This window comes from Meleagris gallopavo, chromosome 4 (genome assembly GCF_905368555.1).
Source record: "Meleagris gallopavo chromosome 4, MGAL_WU_HG_1.1, whole genome shotgun sequence".
In the NCBI taxonomy this organism is placed as follows: domain Eukaryota; kingdom Metazoa; phylum Chordata; class Aves; order Galliformes; family Phasianidae; genus Meleagris; species Meleagris gallopavo.
Window position 1 is genome coordinate 4190134 of NC_139407.1, and position 16883 is coordinate 4207016.

Sequence of the window (16883 nt, forward strand, 5' to 3'; positions counted from 1 at the left end):
CCTCTAGTTTTGTCTGATTTACCTAGAAAAATATTATATTCACTAGGTGTGACATTACTTTCACAAAACTCGCCTTTTCTTTTGTAGATGAATTTGTGTGGGTGTAATCACAGGTTCGGCAGTCCTAAAATAAAACCACAAGATAGCACATATCCTTCCTTCCTTTAAAGAGCACATAGCTGTAAAGCACAATGGTAGCGCATAGCAGCTGAGTGTCACATGTTGTCCTGCTTTCTCCCATGCGCATCGATGCAAAAGCAAAATGACATCTGCTAGGGTTTTTCTATTGTGAAAATCTGTGGGGAAAGAGCTCTGTAGAGCTTCCTCTATCAGTATTCACTGACTTTTATACTAATTACACAGTCAACTGATATTCATATTGGATGATCTTACTTTTCTTATACAAACCTCTGTTTCTTTATTTGATACTTAGGGACATGATTTAGTGGGCGATGTTGGTGGTAGGTGATCAGTTGGAAGAGATGATCTTAGAGGTCTTCTCCAATGTAAATGATTCTGTGATTCTTCATTTTCTTCATTAGATGGTGAAATGAACTGTTCCTTAAGAAAAACAGTGTGCATATTCGTTTGTGTATTTCAACAAATATTTCAAATGTATCATTCTGCCTATTTTTGGAGGTTTCTTTGAGTTCAGTGACTTGGAGATTTGGAGCCCTTTTTCAAATCTCTCCATAATATTTACTTTTCTCATAGAAGTTATCATAGGCAAGAGAGGAAGAGGGGTTAATGAGATCTATAGTGAGATCACAGTGTGCCTAGTGCTTGCCATATGCTTCTATTGTCTTTCCTTCCTTTATGCAGATAGCAAAAGCTCCAAGGGCAGGTACAGTCCTTGTTTTGTTTGTTCAGTGAAGGCACAGTGGTGTCTGTCCTGTTCCAGGGGCTGTTAAGGATGTGTGATAATGGTATTACTGCGTGTATGGAAAGTATCACACAGCTGGAGTGGCAGCTTTGAGTAGTTTGTATTTAGATCATGGTGTGGCTTTCTCCACTGTGATGGTGCCTTGTAACTATGCTTGTGTACATGTACAGAAAGAGGGCTGCTAGTTCAGACAGCTGGTTGAAAAAAAAAAACAAAAAAATAACTAACAGGCAAGCCTGTGATTTAGTGAGCATTAAAATAAACTGCACAGATTTTTTTCTGTATTTGTATAGACCAATGGCGGCCAAGCAGTCTAAAATAGCAGTCTTTTTCTTTTGAGGAAGAACGCAGTGGCTAAACTACTTTCCTGGTTGGAAAGAACTGTAAAGCAAAGCATGAGTTGCTCATAACAGTCATGTGTGGCAGATAGAAACTTTGTAAGTTCTAGTTTCCTGTATTTTACCTTGCTAATGAGTTACGTAGCCTTGACAGAGTAACATCCTGATTGGAGGCCTGGGGGCAGTTCCTAATCTTATGCTAGTAGACCAATGTGTCCAGAGGGCCAAATGATGATGACTACCACAAATTTGTTCTTGGTATAGCCATATCACTAAGGGCTGCTTTGTCTTCTGAGACAGAAGAAAAGCATCATTCTCTTCACACTGGAGAGTTGACTTTATATAGTAATAATATAATTTTACTTTCCATCTCGCCTTGTAAGTAAAAGGAGAGAAAGAAGGAACATCAAGATGTTCCAATTTCTTTTGCTAACCTCACTGTGTTTCTGTGCTGTTGATTACCAGACATGCGTCTGCAAAGCTGATTCCTAGATGTCTGCACCCCACTGCAACCACGATATTTTTTATGTACCTTTTTCAGTACATTTTCAAATAGAATCGTAATACTTAATTTCATCTTGCCTCCTGGAAGGTGTTTTCAAGCTTTTATAGTTCTGTTGCTTTATATCTAGTTCCAAGAGAAGGCCTTGCTGAGAACAAGCCACCTGAAGAATTTCAACATGAAAAATTAATTTGCTTTCTGAATTACACAAGTGAAAAGAAAATGATTTAAACTGTTGTGTTACTGGGAACTATCTATTTTTTTTTTTAATCCCCAGATAATTTGTAAATAAGTGAAAAATTTTTTCTTTGGGAAAAAAAAAATCCAAACAAAAACAAAAAAATCCTCATAAGTTAAATTTTGACAGAAACCAAATATGGAAGAGTTGAATCCAGAAATAAGTTTTCCAGAAATAAGGAGTTGGTCTACTAGACCATGTTGCCCAAGGCCTCATCCAGCCTGGCCTTGAACACTTCCAGGGTTGAATCATCTGCAGTTTCTCTGGGCATCTAGAGCCTTACCAGTACCTCACCACCCTCAAAGCGTAGAATTTCTTTAGATTATGTAACTGTATCTCCTCTCTTTTACTTTCAAGCTGTTATCCCTTGTCCTATCACTCGTCTCCCCGTTGAAGAGTCCCAGAGCCTTCTCTTCTGAACTGCTCCAACATTTTGCTTTCATGAGAGAGATGCCTTCTGAGTGCTGCTTTTGTGTGTGACCCTAAGGCTTCTCTTGGCAAACTCCTGCACACGTGCTTCACTTGAAGCTCCAGACAGACCCCTCTTAAGATGCTGTTATGTTTAATGTACTGTACTGCTTCGGGTTTGGAATGGTGAGAAAAGATGGTAAAACTGAACTTTCAATGTAATTTCAAGGATTGATTTTGCTACTGGCAAAGTCAAAGAGGAGAATGTCTTTATTTTTTAGTTACTGAAGCTTTTATGATTAGAAAAAGAACCATGCCAGGTCGAATATCTCTGGGAGAAGAAGAAAATCAAAAAGTATTCTTCCTACCTGCTGGATTAAGAGTATGTCTCAGGCGAAGCTTATGTGCTGGCTGCTCTTTCCCAAATTTGTTGCTTTTCATGAAATGCAATCTGTAATGGCCAATGTGATAATCTTCAGTCTCATTGCCTTCACATTTCTGTGTTCCTGTAATCCAAACACATTTTTTAAAGAATATTTTGTATTTTGTATCTATTTTTTTCTTTATTGCTTAGCAGACAGCTGGAAAAAATATACTGAAACATGCTTTTGGCAGTCCTCATGCTGCGATCATAAAAGCTAAAGCCAGGATGAAAGAGAAAGTTATGTAAAAGTGCATATAAAGAAGAAATAGAAAATATGGCAAAGACTGGATTTCTCATATTTTAGAAAGCAATTCATGCAACTTTGAGCTTGTATATTGAAGGAAATATTAGTCTTATGATAAGAAAGGCTTTTCTTTCACATTGTTTGATTAAAAAAGGAATGGACCACTGAATTGTAAAGTGTGAAAGCATTAATAAAGATGAGGAATACTGGATTGCTTACCAAGTGGTTCAGTTTCTTTCTGTCTTGAACTCATGTGGTTTTGATTTTGTTTGAGAACAGTGCCAGATCTGTCTTTATATATGCTTTTGAATATTTGCAAAAGCAATTTCTTCAGTTAAAATTAGAAGTGTACTTTAGATTTAGCATGTAAGTGAACAGAAACATGAAAGATATTTTCATGACCTGAGGATGACCTCTTTGGTGCTCCAGTTTCTCAGTGTGTGTACTTGGGTGTATATGTACACCTCTCACAAATGCAGATTAATAGACAAGTGTTCGTATACTGAGTGGGGAAAGAATTTCCCATGCATGCTATCCAGCACTGTTTCCCCTTTGTTTTCTTGGTCCTTCGTTGGCCTCTGTCCAGTATGCCCATGCCTCTCTTGCATGGGGACTCAGCGCTCCGGATGTGTTTGCATGTGTTTGTATTTCTTGTATCTCTGTGGATTTGTTGCCAAGCTTGTCCAGCCTTTAAATTCTCATTTCCATGTAGGAATTTTGCAGCATTCTCCTATCCAAATTGTGCAGAAGTGGTTTGGGCAGCAAATTGTTATGCTCTTGTTTGGTGTACAGGGATTATTTTATTAGAGCGTTTGAGGGGGTGTGCCTTCCTTTTGTCATCGAGCTCTTAGGATTCATACTGCCTCTCTTCCATATATTCAAGCATCTAAGTGTTTCCACATTTTCTGTCTGCCTCCTAGAGCTATTAGTAAGTCATAACAATAGGGCATAAAACAATTCTGCTTTAAAATAGCTTTTCAATAAAAGCTTCGCTTCCTATCAAAATTAGTGTCTTCTTTCCATGGGGATTTTTTTTCATTTTCCAAGAAAAAACAAATGCCTGAAAGCTCAAAATGGAAATATTGCTGTAGAGCTTCTTAGGAGATGCCTTTTCGCTGTGTTATGCTCTCCTTTGTAAGATGGCTAGTTAGCTTCTTAATGAGCTCTCAAGCCATTAGGAATTATGCTATGCATAAGAGCATTCCACCATCTCAGAATATTGAATATTTGTTGATAAAAGCACAAAATGCACGAAGCCAGCCTATAAAGAACTCAGCTGGAGTTTGTTTTCATTGTATGCCTCTCTAGCATTTTACACCTACATAAAATAGAAATAAAATGCTACAAATCTGGAAGATAGGGCGCGATTGTCCTTTTACTTCCACCCCTTCACTATCAGTCTGAAGTATGACAACATATTTCACCTCTTGGTGTTTTATTATGCCTTTAAAAAATATAAAAAGCTGCACAGGTGAATACACTAAAACTGAAGCCAGACACCAGAAATGCAAGTCCTTTGGACTCTTACTAGTGAAGGCATTTTCCAGTAGTTAGCACGCACGTTTTTGCTAACATGATGTTTGCTCTTCTAGAAGGAGAGCTTGACATGGCTGTTTTTATGTCTTTTTTGTCTGGATCTCCTTCATCCAAATGCAGAACGTACCTTGAAGGCCTTCTGGATCCACTCCCTTCTGCTATTGAGACAAACAATTTGTCTGGTTCAGTCATCTGCATCATTATTCTTGAGTCAACAAGTTATTTTATGATTCATTTCTTCCTTTTACGCACCAAGCTTGATTGTATTTGCACCAATTGCCTTTGCACTAGTTTAGCCTCCACTCCTTGTACTGTCATAAGGAATCATCACCCTTCTTTTCATTTTTATAGTGTTTGAGATGACACAGGGGTATTTTCTAAAGGGTATCTGTATTTCAAACATATGTGAGTGTGAAGACCCTCCTCCAAGTCTGTGTTTCGTGGGTATGAACAAATCATTACGATACCAGTTTGAAGTATAATTTCACATTCCATTGAAAAATTCTGACTCCAAGAGTGCAATGCTTGTAGGTGTATTGTTGGAATATGTCTTGATGACCCTCTGCATCCATAGAACAGATGCAGTAAGACACTTCTTAATCAAGGATTCATACACTCTGTAAGCCTATACTGCAAAACCAGAACAACCAACCCTACCTTCTAAAATATTCGAATTCTGTTTTTCTTAAACCCTTTGTAGCAAAAGCATCATGCTGATGTAATATTAGGGCTAAAAGAAGCTGCCTTTTTTTTTTTTCCTTGGTTTCTAAGGATACTGGCATATTTCAGATCACTTGTTCTCTGACGTAAATAGTGTCCTCTCTTAGTCATTGCAAGTCAATTTTGCATTGTTTTTCCACAGAGAGACAAGGTAACAACGTGATCAGCTTTTGCTGTTTGCCTATTTCTTTCTTAGTGCAATTTATTTTAAAAGGGCAGTTCATAACTCTTTCTTTAAACTCTGGCCAGTATTAAGTCCCTTTCTCTCTGCCCAGGGAAGCTGTGGGTGTTCCATTCTTGGAGGCATTCAAGCCCAGGTTGGATGGGGCCCTGGGCAGCCCGATCTGGTGGGTGGCAGCCCTGGCCATGTTAGGGGGTTGGAGCTGGGTGGACTTTAAGGTCCATCCAGCCTAAGTCATTCTGTGATTCCGTAGTCATGAAACAAACGTTGGTGAATATCAGAGCTCATCTAGACATGGGGAACTAAATAAATAAGTCAACGCAAAAGCTATTCTTACTTTGTGACACATTGTCTACACGAGGGACGTGACAGATGCATATTTATGGGGACATTTTATCCCTCTCCATCTGTTACTGATGACCAACTTCAGCACATCTATCTGAATCACAAATCTGCAACCTACAGTTTTTTTCACGCTTTGCCACTTTGTGATAGTATGGTGGTGGATTAATTATGTTTAATTGCCTTTAAGAAAGAACTGTCCAGTCTGTGCAGCCTCAGTGGAGTAACAAGTGCCACTATGATGTATCAGAAAGCTTCCTTGAGATTAAAGGAGAAAGTCTAAGGCAGGTAGAAGGGGTAGATCCGTTTGTTTCCAGTGAATTTCTCTTTATTTGTTTCCAGGAAAGAAGGAGAACTGCTGTTGTTCCTTTTTTTTTGTTTGTGTGTGTGTGTGTGTGTGCAGCATTTCTGCTTTCCTCTTTGACTCTAAAGCCTGAGACCTGGATATAAATGGGTTATTTCCATCTTTTATTTTGTCTCTTCAGAAAATCAGGATGAGGAAAAGTAGATCACGAAGTTCCAAACGTGTCTCCTGCTGGCAGCAGCCATTTGAACTAGTTTAGCTTTGAAATTTCCCACGTACTTATTGCCTACAAAAACAGTGGGATGGATAGATGAGCTCTGTCCTTTTGAAGTCCATGATGATTGGCAACAGCTTTTGTGGCTGAAGTGAAAAAGCTGATGCTGTAGTTTGCTGAAGAGAGCTTGTCAAATGAGCTTAGTGAGGAGCTGTTGTAAGTACATACCTGAATTATATATCAACCTTCTCCTCATTAAAAAATCTGTTTTGGTGATGTGTTGATGGATTAAAAAAGTATCTTTGCAGTACATGCCAACCAAAACTGGAGGGTTACAGGGAAAGTCTTTGAAATGAAAATTCGCTTGGTCACATGTAGTTTTAAATGGAGAAGTTCACTCTTTTTACTGAGCACAGTAGAAAGCTGAACTGAAACTGTTGCATCCCAAAATCAGCATCTCAGGTGGAGGATCATTTGTGTCATCCCTGTACTGCCAGCATTTTTCAGAAAGAGGCTCAGGGCCTTTTTTTTCTATTTTTTTTTTTCCCTAGTAGTGAGAACATATCCCATACTCAGCCAGTAACCAGTAGGGGTGGCTTAGGACTGTCCATTGCATATTTTGTGTTCTTATGAGGCTCAGCTTCCATGCTGAGCTAACCATAACTGCTATTGCAATGAAGCATGAATTCTATAAAAGCAAAGACATGGTTGTTTATCCTAGAGCACGGAAGGTGCAATGTAATGCAAAACCAGTCTGGTGAATCTGGCTGTATGTATAGGTGTGTATTTGCTACTTCCAAGCTTCCACTATTTTTCTAATCTGCCTTGAATTTGAGAGTGTCATTTAACTCATTTATACAAAATCAGAGCTTTGTGCGTGTTATATTTCAGGATTTCTTATTAAGTTAAGGATTTTGATTCAATAAGTAAGTTTAATTAGTTACGATTTAAATAATAATCATCAATTCTATTTCACAGTATCCATGCAGACAAGCATTAGGCAGAAAGCCTTATTCGTATTCTACTCTGTGCTGCATCACATGGCCTTTACCACACACACACACCTCAGTCAACGCTGTGCTGTGCAACTGCAGCATAAACATGGCAGAGGAATGCACCAGGAGGGAGCTGTGATGGGGTCTGCAGAAGCAGAGCTAATGCTGTGCCCGCTGCTGGCGGGTGGCTGTGCCACATCCTGTAGTGACAGCAGGGAGAGTGGGCTGTTGGAAGCGCAAGGAAAGCATCTAGTCACGCAGAACCCTTATGGTGGAAATAACCAGCTTCAACATGAGGTAATGTCTGGAGAATTTCCCTTCCATACCTAATATACAGAATACATAGTGCTAAAGAGTTGCAGAGATTTCCAGAAGCAGCTTGAGACCGGTCTTGAGTTATGGCTGTGAAAAAATACGTGCTTTTTTTTTTAAAGCAAGAGCTTGCAAAAAGTTCCTTGAATATCTTTTCTTACTGTTTTGTTCCCAGAGTGTTTTGTAGTAGCCCATGGCAGGGATAGCAAATGTTGGAATTTTTAAAAAAGGATGTTGACCCGTTTATGCTTTCCTATAAGCCAGCTGTGAAACCCCCAGAAGTTTGTTTCAGCAGAGTTAAACCAGAAGTACCTAGAAAATGTCATCCTAACATCCTAAGGCCTATACAAGAATGTAGAAAGTAATACTGCCTGCTGTTCTGTCTTCCAGGGCTGTTCATTTTCACATGTCACATAAATCAGTGTTTCTACTGAAGTGCTGCTCAGGCAGGTTGGAGGTGCCTAGTTACCAGAATGATAGAAATCTAAATTTTCTGATTCTTTCACTCTTTCTTACATTTTATCCTCATTTATTTTCTTCTTTTCCTCTTGCCATTTTTATGTTCAAAGAGGAAACTCATGTTAGAATCCCTGATTTTCCTCATAGTTGCCCTCCAGAGAGTTTATTTCTCTTTGAACTACTAACAAAAATGTGGAACATGAGAAATACCTTGATCACCTTTAGATAAAGCAACTGTAATCAAGAACACTAAGTCTGTTATTTCAGGAACATTACGTGCTTTTCCTTTAGAAATGAAAGTCCTTAAGGATGTTTGATACTCATTTGCAAAACAGTTCATTAGGGACCTAAAATTTCCAATAGTCAGTTTTTCCTTCCCTATGACTTGCACTTCCATGAGTAGACTACTTTATGTTTTGAGGTTAACTGCTTGACATTGGAGTCTGACTAGTGGAATGACTTTACCTTGCCTCACAATAAATACACAAGGAATACTCCAAAAATAATGCCTCCTATTTTATTATGTCGGCCCACGACATCAAAGGCAGATGTTGGTCGTATGGCAGTAGAAGCTGAACCTTCCCACCAACATTCTGTTAGTAACAGCAGCAGAAGGGCAGTCTGACAAAATGACTTCTGACATAGAAGTGCATGCGAAACAAAGGCGTGTTATTGAATTCCTCGGTATGGAAAAAAATGGCACCAATTGACATTCACTGATGCTTGCTGAACGTTGATGGAGAGCAAAGAGTAGATGTGAGCACAGTGAGGCAGTGGGTGGTGTTTTTCAGCAGCAGAGATAGCAACAGTGGGTCACCTCTGCTGGTACAGATTTTCATGAGCGCAGCATTCAGGCTCTTGGTCATCACTGATGAAAATGCAGAGCTAGAGGTGGTGGCTACATTGAAAAAGAGTGTTCTGTAGTGGAGAACGTGCTCTATCAAATAGCGTTATTGTGCTATTTCTATCTGTTGTGGTTTCCATGGAAATTGTAGGAGGCATTACTTTCAGAGTGACCTACATAGCAAGTGCTAAACTTTTTGCTCCTGTGATTTGGAAGATAACTATCTTTTCAAATACACGTTGAACTAAAAATGGCAGTGATTAGTCACCTTTAATTAGGCAACCTTTCCAATATTAACAACGTTCCTTCTGTTCCTAGGAAGCTGCAGAAGACCTTTGCTGACTGTAACTGCAGAAGCAAATAGTGACATTTCACAGTGTCAGGTAGCAGAAATGCTTGCTATTTCAAAATACTCTTTCCTCAAACATTTATCAGGTTGTAATGTACCACGCAATCAATCTAGGAGGGTTGTAAAAGCTTTCTAAAAGCTTAATGATGTGCTGGCATAGATGTCATGAGAGACACCGAGATATTTACAAAGTTGATCGCTGCATTTAATTTCTTACGACTTGCCCCAAAAGATGTTACTAGTTATCCACCCATTCATTTGTTATCACAAACCTCTGTATCTGGGCTGAATTTGTATGTAAGTGTTTATAAATCTCATCTTCCCATTGTCACACAAAACCTGCCATGGTTACTGTGAATAAGAGATTGTCTTTTATACAGATGCTGTCAGAAAGCTAATAGTACTAAATAAGAATTTTAAATATTCATGCAACAGATGTTGCATATTCCTTTGTGTTTATCATATCTTGGAACATGGAAGCCCTTTAAAATAATTTTACTTTATTGCATGTGTTGGTGTCAAATAAATGAGACTTTTTAAAATTATTTTTTTATACCTCTTCTCTAAGATCTATGTCCTATTGTCTGCCATGGAAGGGAAGCATTTCTGCTCATTTGGAGAAAAGTTCATAATCCAGTTGAGATTTTCAGAGTCCTTTCATTAAAAAATAAGAATTCTGTGAGGCAGTTACATTTGTGGAATCCTATAAAGGGTGATTAAGGTCTATGTTAAATGGCTTACAAGGGATTAATGGGAAGAGCAGCTATTCCTCCAGCCAGCTATCTTCAATCACTTTTCATAGCAAAGACTTTCTGTAATTCCATTGACTCGCTCTGCCTCTTTCACAACTCCTTTCAGCTTTTTATGCCCACATAAGATTTTTATTGCTGCTGAAGATAGTGGTCGATAAGGCTTTATTCTGGGTTCACTTTAGACTGTACTTGTTTTCAAAAACCTTCATACATACTGTTAACAATTCTTTGATTGGTGCTGGAAAGTGATACTGCATGGAAAACCTTTGTTTCTGTTCTTCATTTGAACCAATTCTGTAAAATTCAGGTGGAAGAGAAAGGCAAGTGAATAATGCATAGGATGGGAGTCAGGAGAAGTGAGTTCTCCTTCAGGCTTCCATAATGGTGTTCTAGGGAAAACTACAAATGCCATGGTAATAAGCTTGTGTCTTAGCTTGCAAAACAAATTTTCCCCATAAGTTATATGGCAATATACATATGCACAGGTGTTCTAATTATGAGAATTTGTGATGTGCACTGCTGCACATTTTATTAAATAGTATCCATCTGATTTAATAGGGTTGGGCTGAGTGCATGGTCTGATTACTCTTGATGATTAGACCTCTTACGTTCCCTGGCATTAACAGATAGGAAGAAACAGTAAATAAGAACTCAGTGCCAAAAGAGAAAACGGAGGGCTTTAGTCACAGTAATGGAGTTGTACATATCAGATAAAATGATGCTGTTTCATTCCAACTGGAGTATTTTTTAACCTGACAAAAGACATGAGGAAATAATATGTACAAAACTACCTTGTCTTAGAAAAGAAGTCCTGGAATTAATAGTGCTCTGCTAGGACCTTATCAGTGGATTAAGGTTTTCAAGCACAGACTGAAAGATACAGCTGTGTGCTTGATTAGCAATTATTTAGGCCTTGTTTGTGTAATGCTTCTTGCCTTGAATTTGCCACTGTGGTAGTGCTAAAGGCTATCCCAGGGCTTATGGAGACTATTCAAAGCGTATCATCAGCAGAAGGTTTGATTCAAGCTGTGCTAACAGGTGAACTCTAAAAAGGAAACTAACAAGAAAAGCCAGCATGTCCTTATTATGAGACAATCATAGAATTATAGAGTGGCTTAGATTGGATGGGATCTTAATAATCATCTAGTTCTAACCCCTGGCTATGGCCAGGGTTGCCATCCACCAGCTCAGGCTGCCCAGGATCCATTCAAACCTGGCCTTGAGCCCCACCAGGAATGGGGCATCCGTAACCCCTCTGGGCAGCCTGTGCCAGAGCCTCACCACTCTCTGAGTAAAGAATTTCTTAACACCTAATCTAATACTCCCCTCTTAGTTTAAGGCCACTTAGCTTTGTCCTGTCACTTTCAGGCCGTGTAAAGAGTTGATCTGCCTCGTGATTGTAAGTTCCCTTCAAGTACTGGAAAGTGGCAATGAGGTCTCCCAAGAGCCTTCTGTTTTCAGAACTAGGCAAGCCCAACTCCCTCAACCTATCTCCATAGGAGAGGTGCTCCAGACCTTTAATCATCTTTGTGGCCTTCCTCTGGTCCCACTGCAGCAGCTCTTGTAATGGGAGTCCCACACCTGAATGCAGGATTCCAGATGGGGCCTCACAAGGGCAGAGTATAGGGGGACCCTCTTCCTCTCCCTGCTGGCTATCCCTTCAGATATTTACATTTATACTAAAGTATCTCTGGAGTTAGAGCCCAAGATGTGGTCCTTCAGAAAGTAAATCCTTTACAGCTCTGTGAGATCTCAGACCTCTCCAGTATTATCTAGGATTGCAAGGGTGCAACTTGGGAATGTTGGAATGTTCATGTAGGTACTGATCTTACAAATATATATATGTATAAATAAACTTGTATATGGACATGCACAGGTAAATGAATATATAAAAATATACAGTATGTATTAAAGCCAATATTAAATATGTAATTAAACATCCTTGTATATGTTCAATATATAAAACAGCAATTCATATGATTCATGAGAATGCATCGTTCGTACGATAGATACATATATGGAATGTTTTTTGGAATGTTCAGCAGGAGTGATCCATGAGTTAGGTCATTGCATTTTCTTTATAAAGTCTGAGCTGAATATCTGAAGCAACTGCTTTGGATTTTTCAGATCACTAGGATCAGCAGCTGTTTCATGGCAAAATTTTGGTAGAAGAATTGCAGTTTGATGCGTGTGTAGTGGGACAAGGTTAACCTAACCTTGGTGAGAACATTAAGGATAAGAAGCTCTGTTAGTGTCTGTATATTTAAAAATTAGGACACCTTTTTGTGTTACTGAAGCATCAATTGCATTGTATCTCAACAATAGTGGTGTTAATGACTATGATTAGCATTTATTTTGAAATAGTGTATTGTCCTCTGGTATTCTTTCTCTGGCTTCGGCGAACAACCAAATGTAAATTACTATTTGTTTAGCCAGAGTTTAGGGAAAAAAAATCTAGATCCACTTTCCTAAAAGAGACTTGTAGCTTCCTGGGGATGCTGTGACAAAATGTAGTCACAGCAGTAGAGTTGTCTCTGGTGTACTGTGATTAGTCCATGCCTGTTTGTTTTTTTTAGCTACTCTAAGACGTGCTGCTTCTTTCTCTTGCAGGAGAGCCAGAATTTAAATATGTTGGGAATATGCATGGAAATGAAGCTGTTGGAAGGGAGCTGCTCATCTTCTTGGCTCAGTACTTGTGTAATGAATACCAGAAAGGCAATGAAACTATTATCAACCTGATCCATAGCACACGTATCCATATCATGCCATCTTTGAATCCGGATGGCTTTGAGAAGGCAGCATCGCAGGTTTGTAAAACTACAATATCTATCTATGTATTTTAGACTGGTTATTAGGTTTCTTTCCCTAAGGGTGGTGAGGCAGTGGCACAGGTTTTTGAGGGGTACCCCGTCCCTGGAGACTTTCTAAGTCATGATGATCAGGGCTCTGAGCACCTGATGTAACTGTAGGTGTCCCTGTTCATTGCAGTAAGTTGGACTAGATGGCCTTTAAAGGTTCCTTCCTATTCAAGTGATTCTGTAATTCTGTATCAACCTGAGGATCAAAATGGCACCTTAATTTATTTTATAAGTATATAAACTCTGTGGGGATCACTGAGTGGTACAGTGTAATTTATTTTCTAATAGTACAGTAAGCTTCTTCTCTTTAACAAAGAAGATATCGTGCTTGGGCTTTCCAAGGATAGCCATTATGTCTTAAAAGAATATACTTCATTTTAAAATATAATGATGTTTATGCTTCGTGCCTATTCTTTCATCTGAGTTTGCTGACCAAATTGCTTCCTGAACAAGTAACTCATAGGAAAACATCATGTTTCCAAAGTACTAGAGAGGAAAAAAAGTTGATGTTTCCTCTAATATTCTAACTTAAATGCATTTATGTGAATTATTTGCATTATGTGAATTATCTCAAAACAAGGAATCTAAGTGAGCCATGTTTTTAATAAAAACAACTCTTAATCTATATTTTAGGCATAAAGTACTTAGGTTAAGCTAAGTGCTATTAATCAAGAAAATTTAGTATTTAGTTTAAGATGAAAACTCAGTAAAGAGTGTTAGTGCATGGTTAGCAAATAGAGGACAAATAGGATACTGTTCTGTCACATTTCTAGTGTGTATTATTATTCTAAAGGAAAACAACAATTTTCTTGTTCTACAGTCCTATTGATTTCTCTACATATTTAGATATATAAATACGGAATCTTTTAATGTGACTATTTATTTATGGTTAAGTAAGTTAAACTCATTAAGCTCTTCATTCAGCAGCCTTTAAAAACCTGAGACCTGTTTTTACCCATGTCCATGAGGATGTCTCCCTCTCGTGGTAATAAAGCAGGAGTTGTCCTCAAATTGGTGCACTATTCCACTTGATTGAAATCTCTCACTGTAGAGATTCAGTAATAAGATAATCTGAAACTTTTTAGCTAAAGTACATTTGCTTTTACAAGACTTGTTTTAAAATTATCAATGATTTGCATAGCAGTTTCTTTTAGTGCTTTTAGTTCTGATTTAGCAGCATCTTTACACTAGTGTGTGTGACACTGCATTTAATATATTCCAAGAGGAAGACCAAAAATCTACCTAAGCACTGAAAGCTTAGAAAGACAAGCTGAGGAGAGCCATGCACACTGAAGGCGTTTCCTTAATGCAAAATCACATCTCATGTGAAGGAGCAGCTGAAAGATTCTGCAGAACTTTTCTCTGCATCTTTATTTGGTGCCACCATTGCAGCAGATGAAGCTGACGGTTGCCACAAAAATAAAACTCTCAAGAAAAATAAAGATTAATGCCCTTGTTTGTCCTGAAGCCATTTAGAACTACGAAGGAAATGCAAATGTGCCTTGCAGCTGGTGGATACACCCACTGCTGCTCAGAGGCTCTTAGAAATGAGGCCTGTAGGGCAAAAGCATGCACATGAGGCAATGAGGAAAAGCCATGTCCTGAAGGCAGGTTCAACAAGCACAAACCAGACAGGCACTGGAAAGTCTGATGGTAATTTTGCCCATCTTTAGTCCAGACTTGTTATGATGGGAGTGATTCCCTCCTCTGAGACAGTTTGGGTTTCTTCAGCTTTTACTCCCACGTGGTCCGTTCTTACTCTCGAGAACGTGAAAGGTAAGAACGTGATGTGAATTTACATTGGTAAATATACCTACATAAGAACTGATACCTAAGCTCCTGAATCTTTCTGTTTCTTTCCCTCATTTAGCCCGGTGAACTTAAAGACTGGTTTGTTGGTCGAAGCAATGCCCAAGGGATAGATCTGAACCGAAATTTCCCTGATTTGGATAGGATAGTCTATGTTAATGAGAAGGAGGGTGGCCCAAACAATCACCTCTTGAAAAACATGAAGAAAGCTGTAGACCAGAATCCCAAGGTAAGCAGAGGCTGGAGAGCAAGTTGCTTGCATGCCTCCCTCTTCCATTTTGCGTAAGCAGATACACAGCCAACCCTTGAAGCTGTGTGTGCAATCTTTGTGATTCTCTGTGTTTTTGTGTAACTGCTTTGTTTTTTTTTTTCTGGTCACTTTAAATTTATTCATCTGATGGCCTTAATAGCCATTTTCTATCTTCAGATTCAAATTATTAAATGAAGTAATTTTACTTTCAGTGCGGAGAATTGGACTATGTCCAACCAACTTATACTTTGAATTATTATTCTTGGTTTTATGTTTTAGTTTTAGCTTAGATATAATTATTATATGAAGAAAAAAAATAATGAGATAACTTTATATGTTTCCTCATTCTGATCTAATTTACACCAGTTTTAAGGCTGATAATGAATCTATCCAAGTTCTGATGTAAAAGACTAATCCAGCTCTCTTCATTTGAACGATTTCACAACATATATGATAATAACTAAGTCACATATATGCAAGTAACTAAGTCTCTGCACTAAATAATCAGTTTTTAACTGCTGGTAATGCTCTTTTATTAAAGCTTGCTCCTGAAACGAAAGGTGTCATTCACTGGATTATGGATATTCCCTTTGTGCTCTCTGCCAATCTCCATGGAGGAGACCTTGTTGCAAACTACCCTTATGATGAGACTCGGAGTGGTATGTAGATATGAGGAGATAGAAATACTTATTCTATGCTTTTTTCCCCCATATTTATTATTATAAACATTATTCAATGCTCTGTATTATGTTGTGATGTACTTACATCAATCCACTTTGTAAACATCATGGCATGACAATAAGGACTTATTATTCATTAATTATTACTCATTAATTAATAACATGTTTAAAAGTAGTCACGGTATGACCATTTTGAAGACAGATATCTTGTTTTGCTAGAGTTACGTCACAGAGATGATGGAATGCCTGAGGAAATCATGATCCCTCATTTAATAAAGGCATCCTAGGTCTTAAATTAGCTGAGGCCATTTGTATCCTGCTGAGTGAAGCTAGAGAGATGTGTCTAGACTGTCTGTATAATCTAAGGTTTCTCTACTTACACGTTTACAAGGAGGATTTCTGAAAGCAGTGTTATGCTAATAAAAACAGCTATTATTGTTTCATAGTATTGGTCATATAAAAACAAGGATCACTTTGAGTAGAGATGTTACCATTTAGCACACGGCTGTTTCTGCCACTACAGGTTGTACACATGACTGAAATGATTGTGATGTGATGATATTGTTGGTAATTGACTTTCTTCAGTCTGTCTCCAATAGTTTAATTGCAAATTCTTGGAATACCAGGCTGTACAACTTCTTAAGTAGAAACATTTTTCCATGTTCTGTTTTCTTAAAAAGAATGGAAAGCCTATAATGCCTTAGATTTTTTGGTGCATATTGAAATGAATATTTTAATAAATATTAAGGCCGATATGAATACTCATGTTAATAACAGGGCAGCCTGGTACAGACAATTGATTAAGGACTGGAGAAATGTTAGTGTGATTCAAATAACACCGTGTTAGTTGATAGTGCTATAGAACACTTACTGGCAGACAGGGAATTCCCAAGCAGCATCCTGAAGGTGCAGCATGGGTAACCTCGGTTCTGACCCCAGCCTGTATGACTGTGTTTTTGGTAATTCTTGTTCCTGGACCTTCTTTTCTCCCCAGGCAGTGCTCACGAATACAGCTCCTGCCCTGATGATGCTATTTTTCAGAGCCTGGCTCGCAGTTACTCATCTTTAAACCCTGCTATGTCTGATCCAAACAGACCACCATGTCGTAAAAATGATGATGACAGCAGTTTTGTGGATGGAACGACAAATGGTGGTGCATGGTACAGTGTCCCAGGAGGTGAGACCCTTAGCTGACTCAGGTGGTTATTTCAAGCTTGAGTTTTCACTCTGGAAACTCCTTC

The 16883-nt window shown here is 38.5% G+C and overlaps 1 protein-coding gene across 1 annotated transcript in view; it reads left to right on the forward strand.

Moving 5' to 3' along the window:
• CPE (carboxypeptidase E) overlaps positions 1-16883 on the forward strand; it is a 42965-nt gene that overhangs the window by 16173 nt on the left and 9909 nt on the right. The window contains exons 2-5 of the mRNA XM_085222037.1: positions 12656-12852; positions 14774-14941; positions 15504-15621; positions 16637-16819. Coding sequence (XP_085078163.1) covers positions 12656-12852; positions 14774-14941; positions 15504-15621; positions 16637-16819 — 666 coding nt within the window. The remainder of the gene's footprint in view (positions 1-12655; positions 12853-14773; positions 14942-15503; positions 15622-16636; positions 16820-16883) is intronic.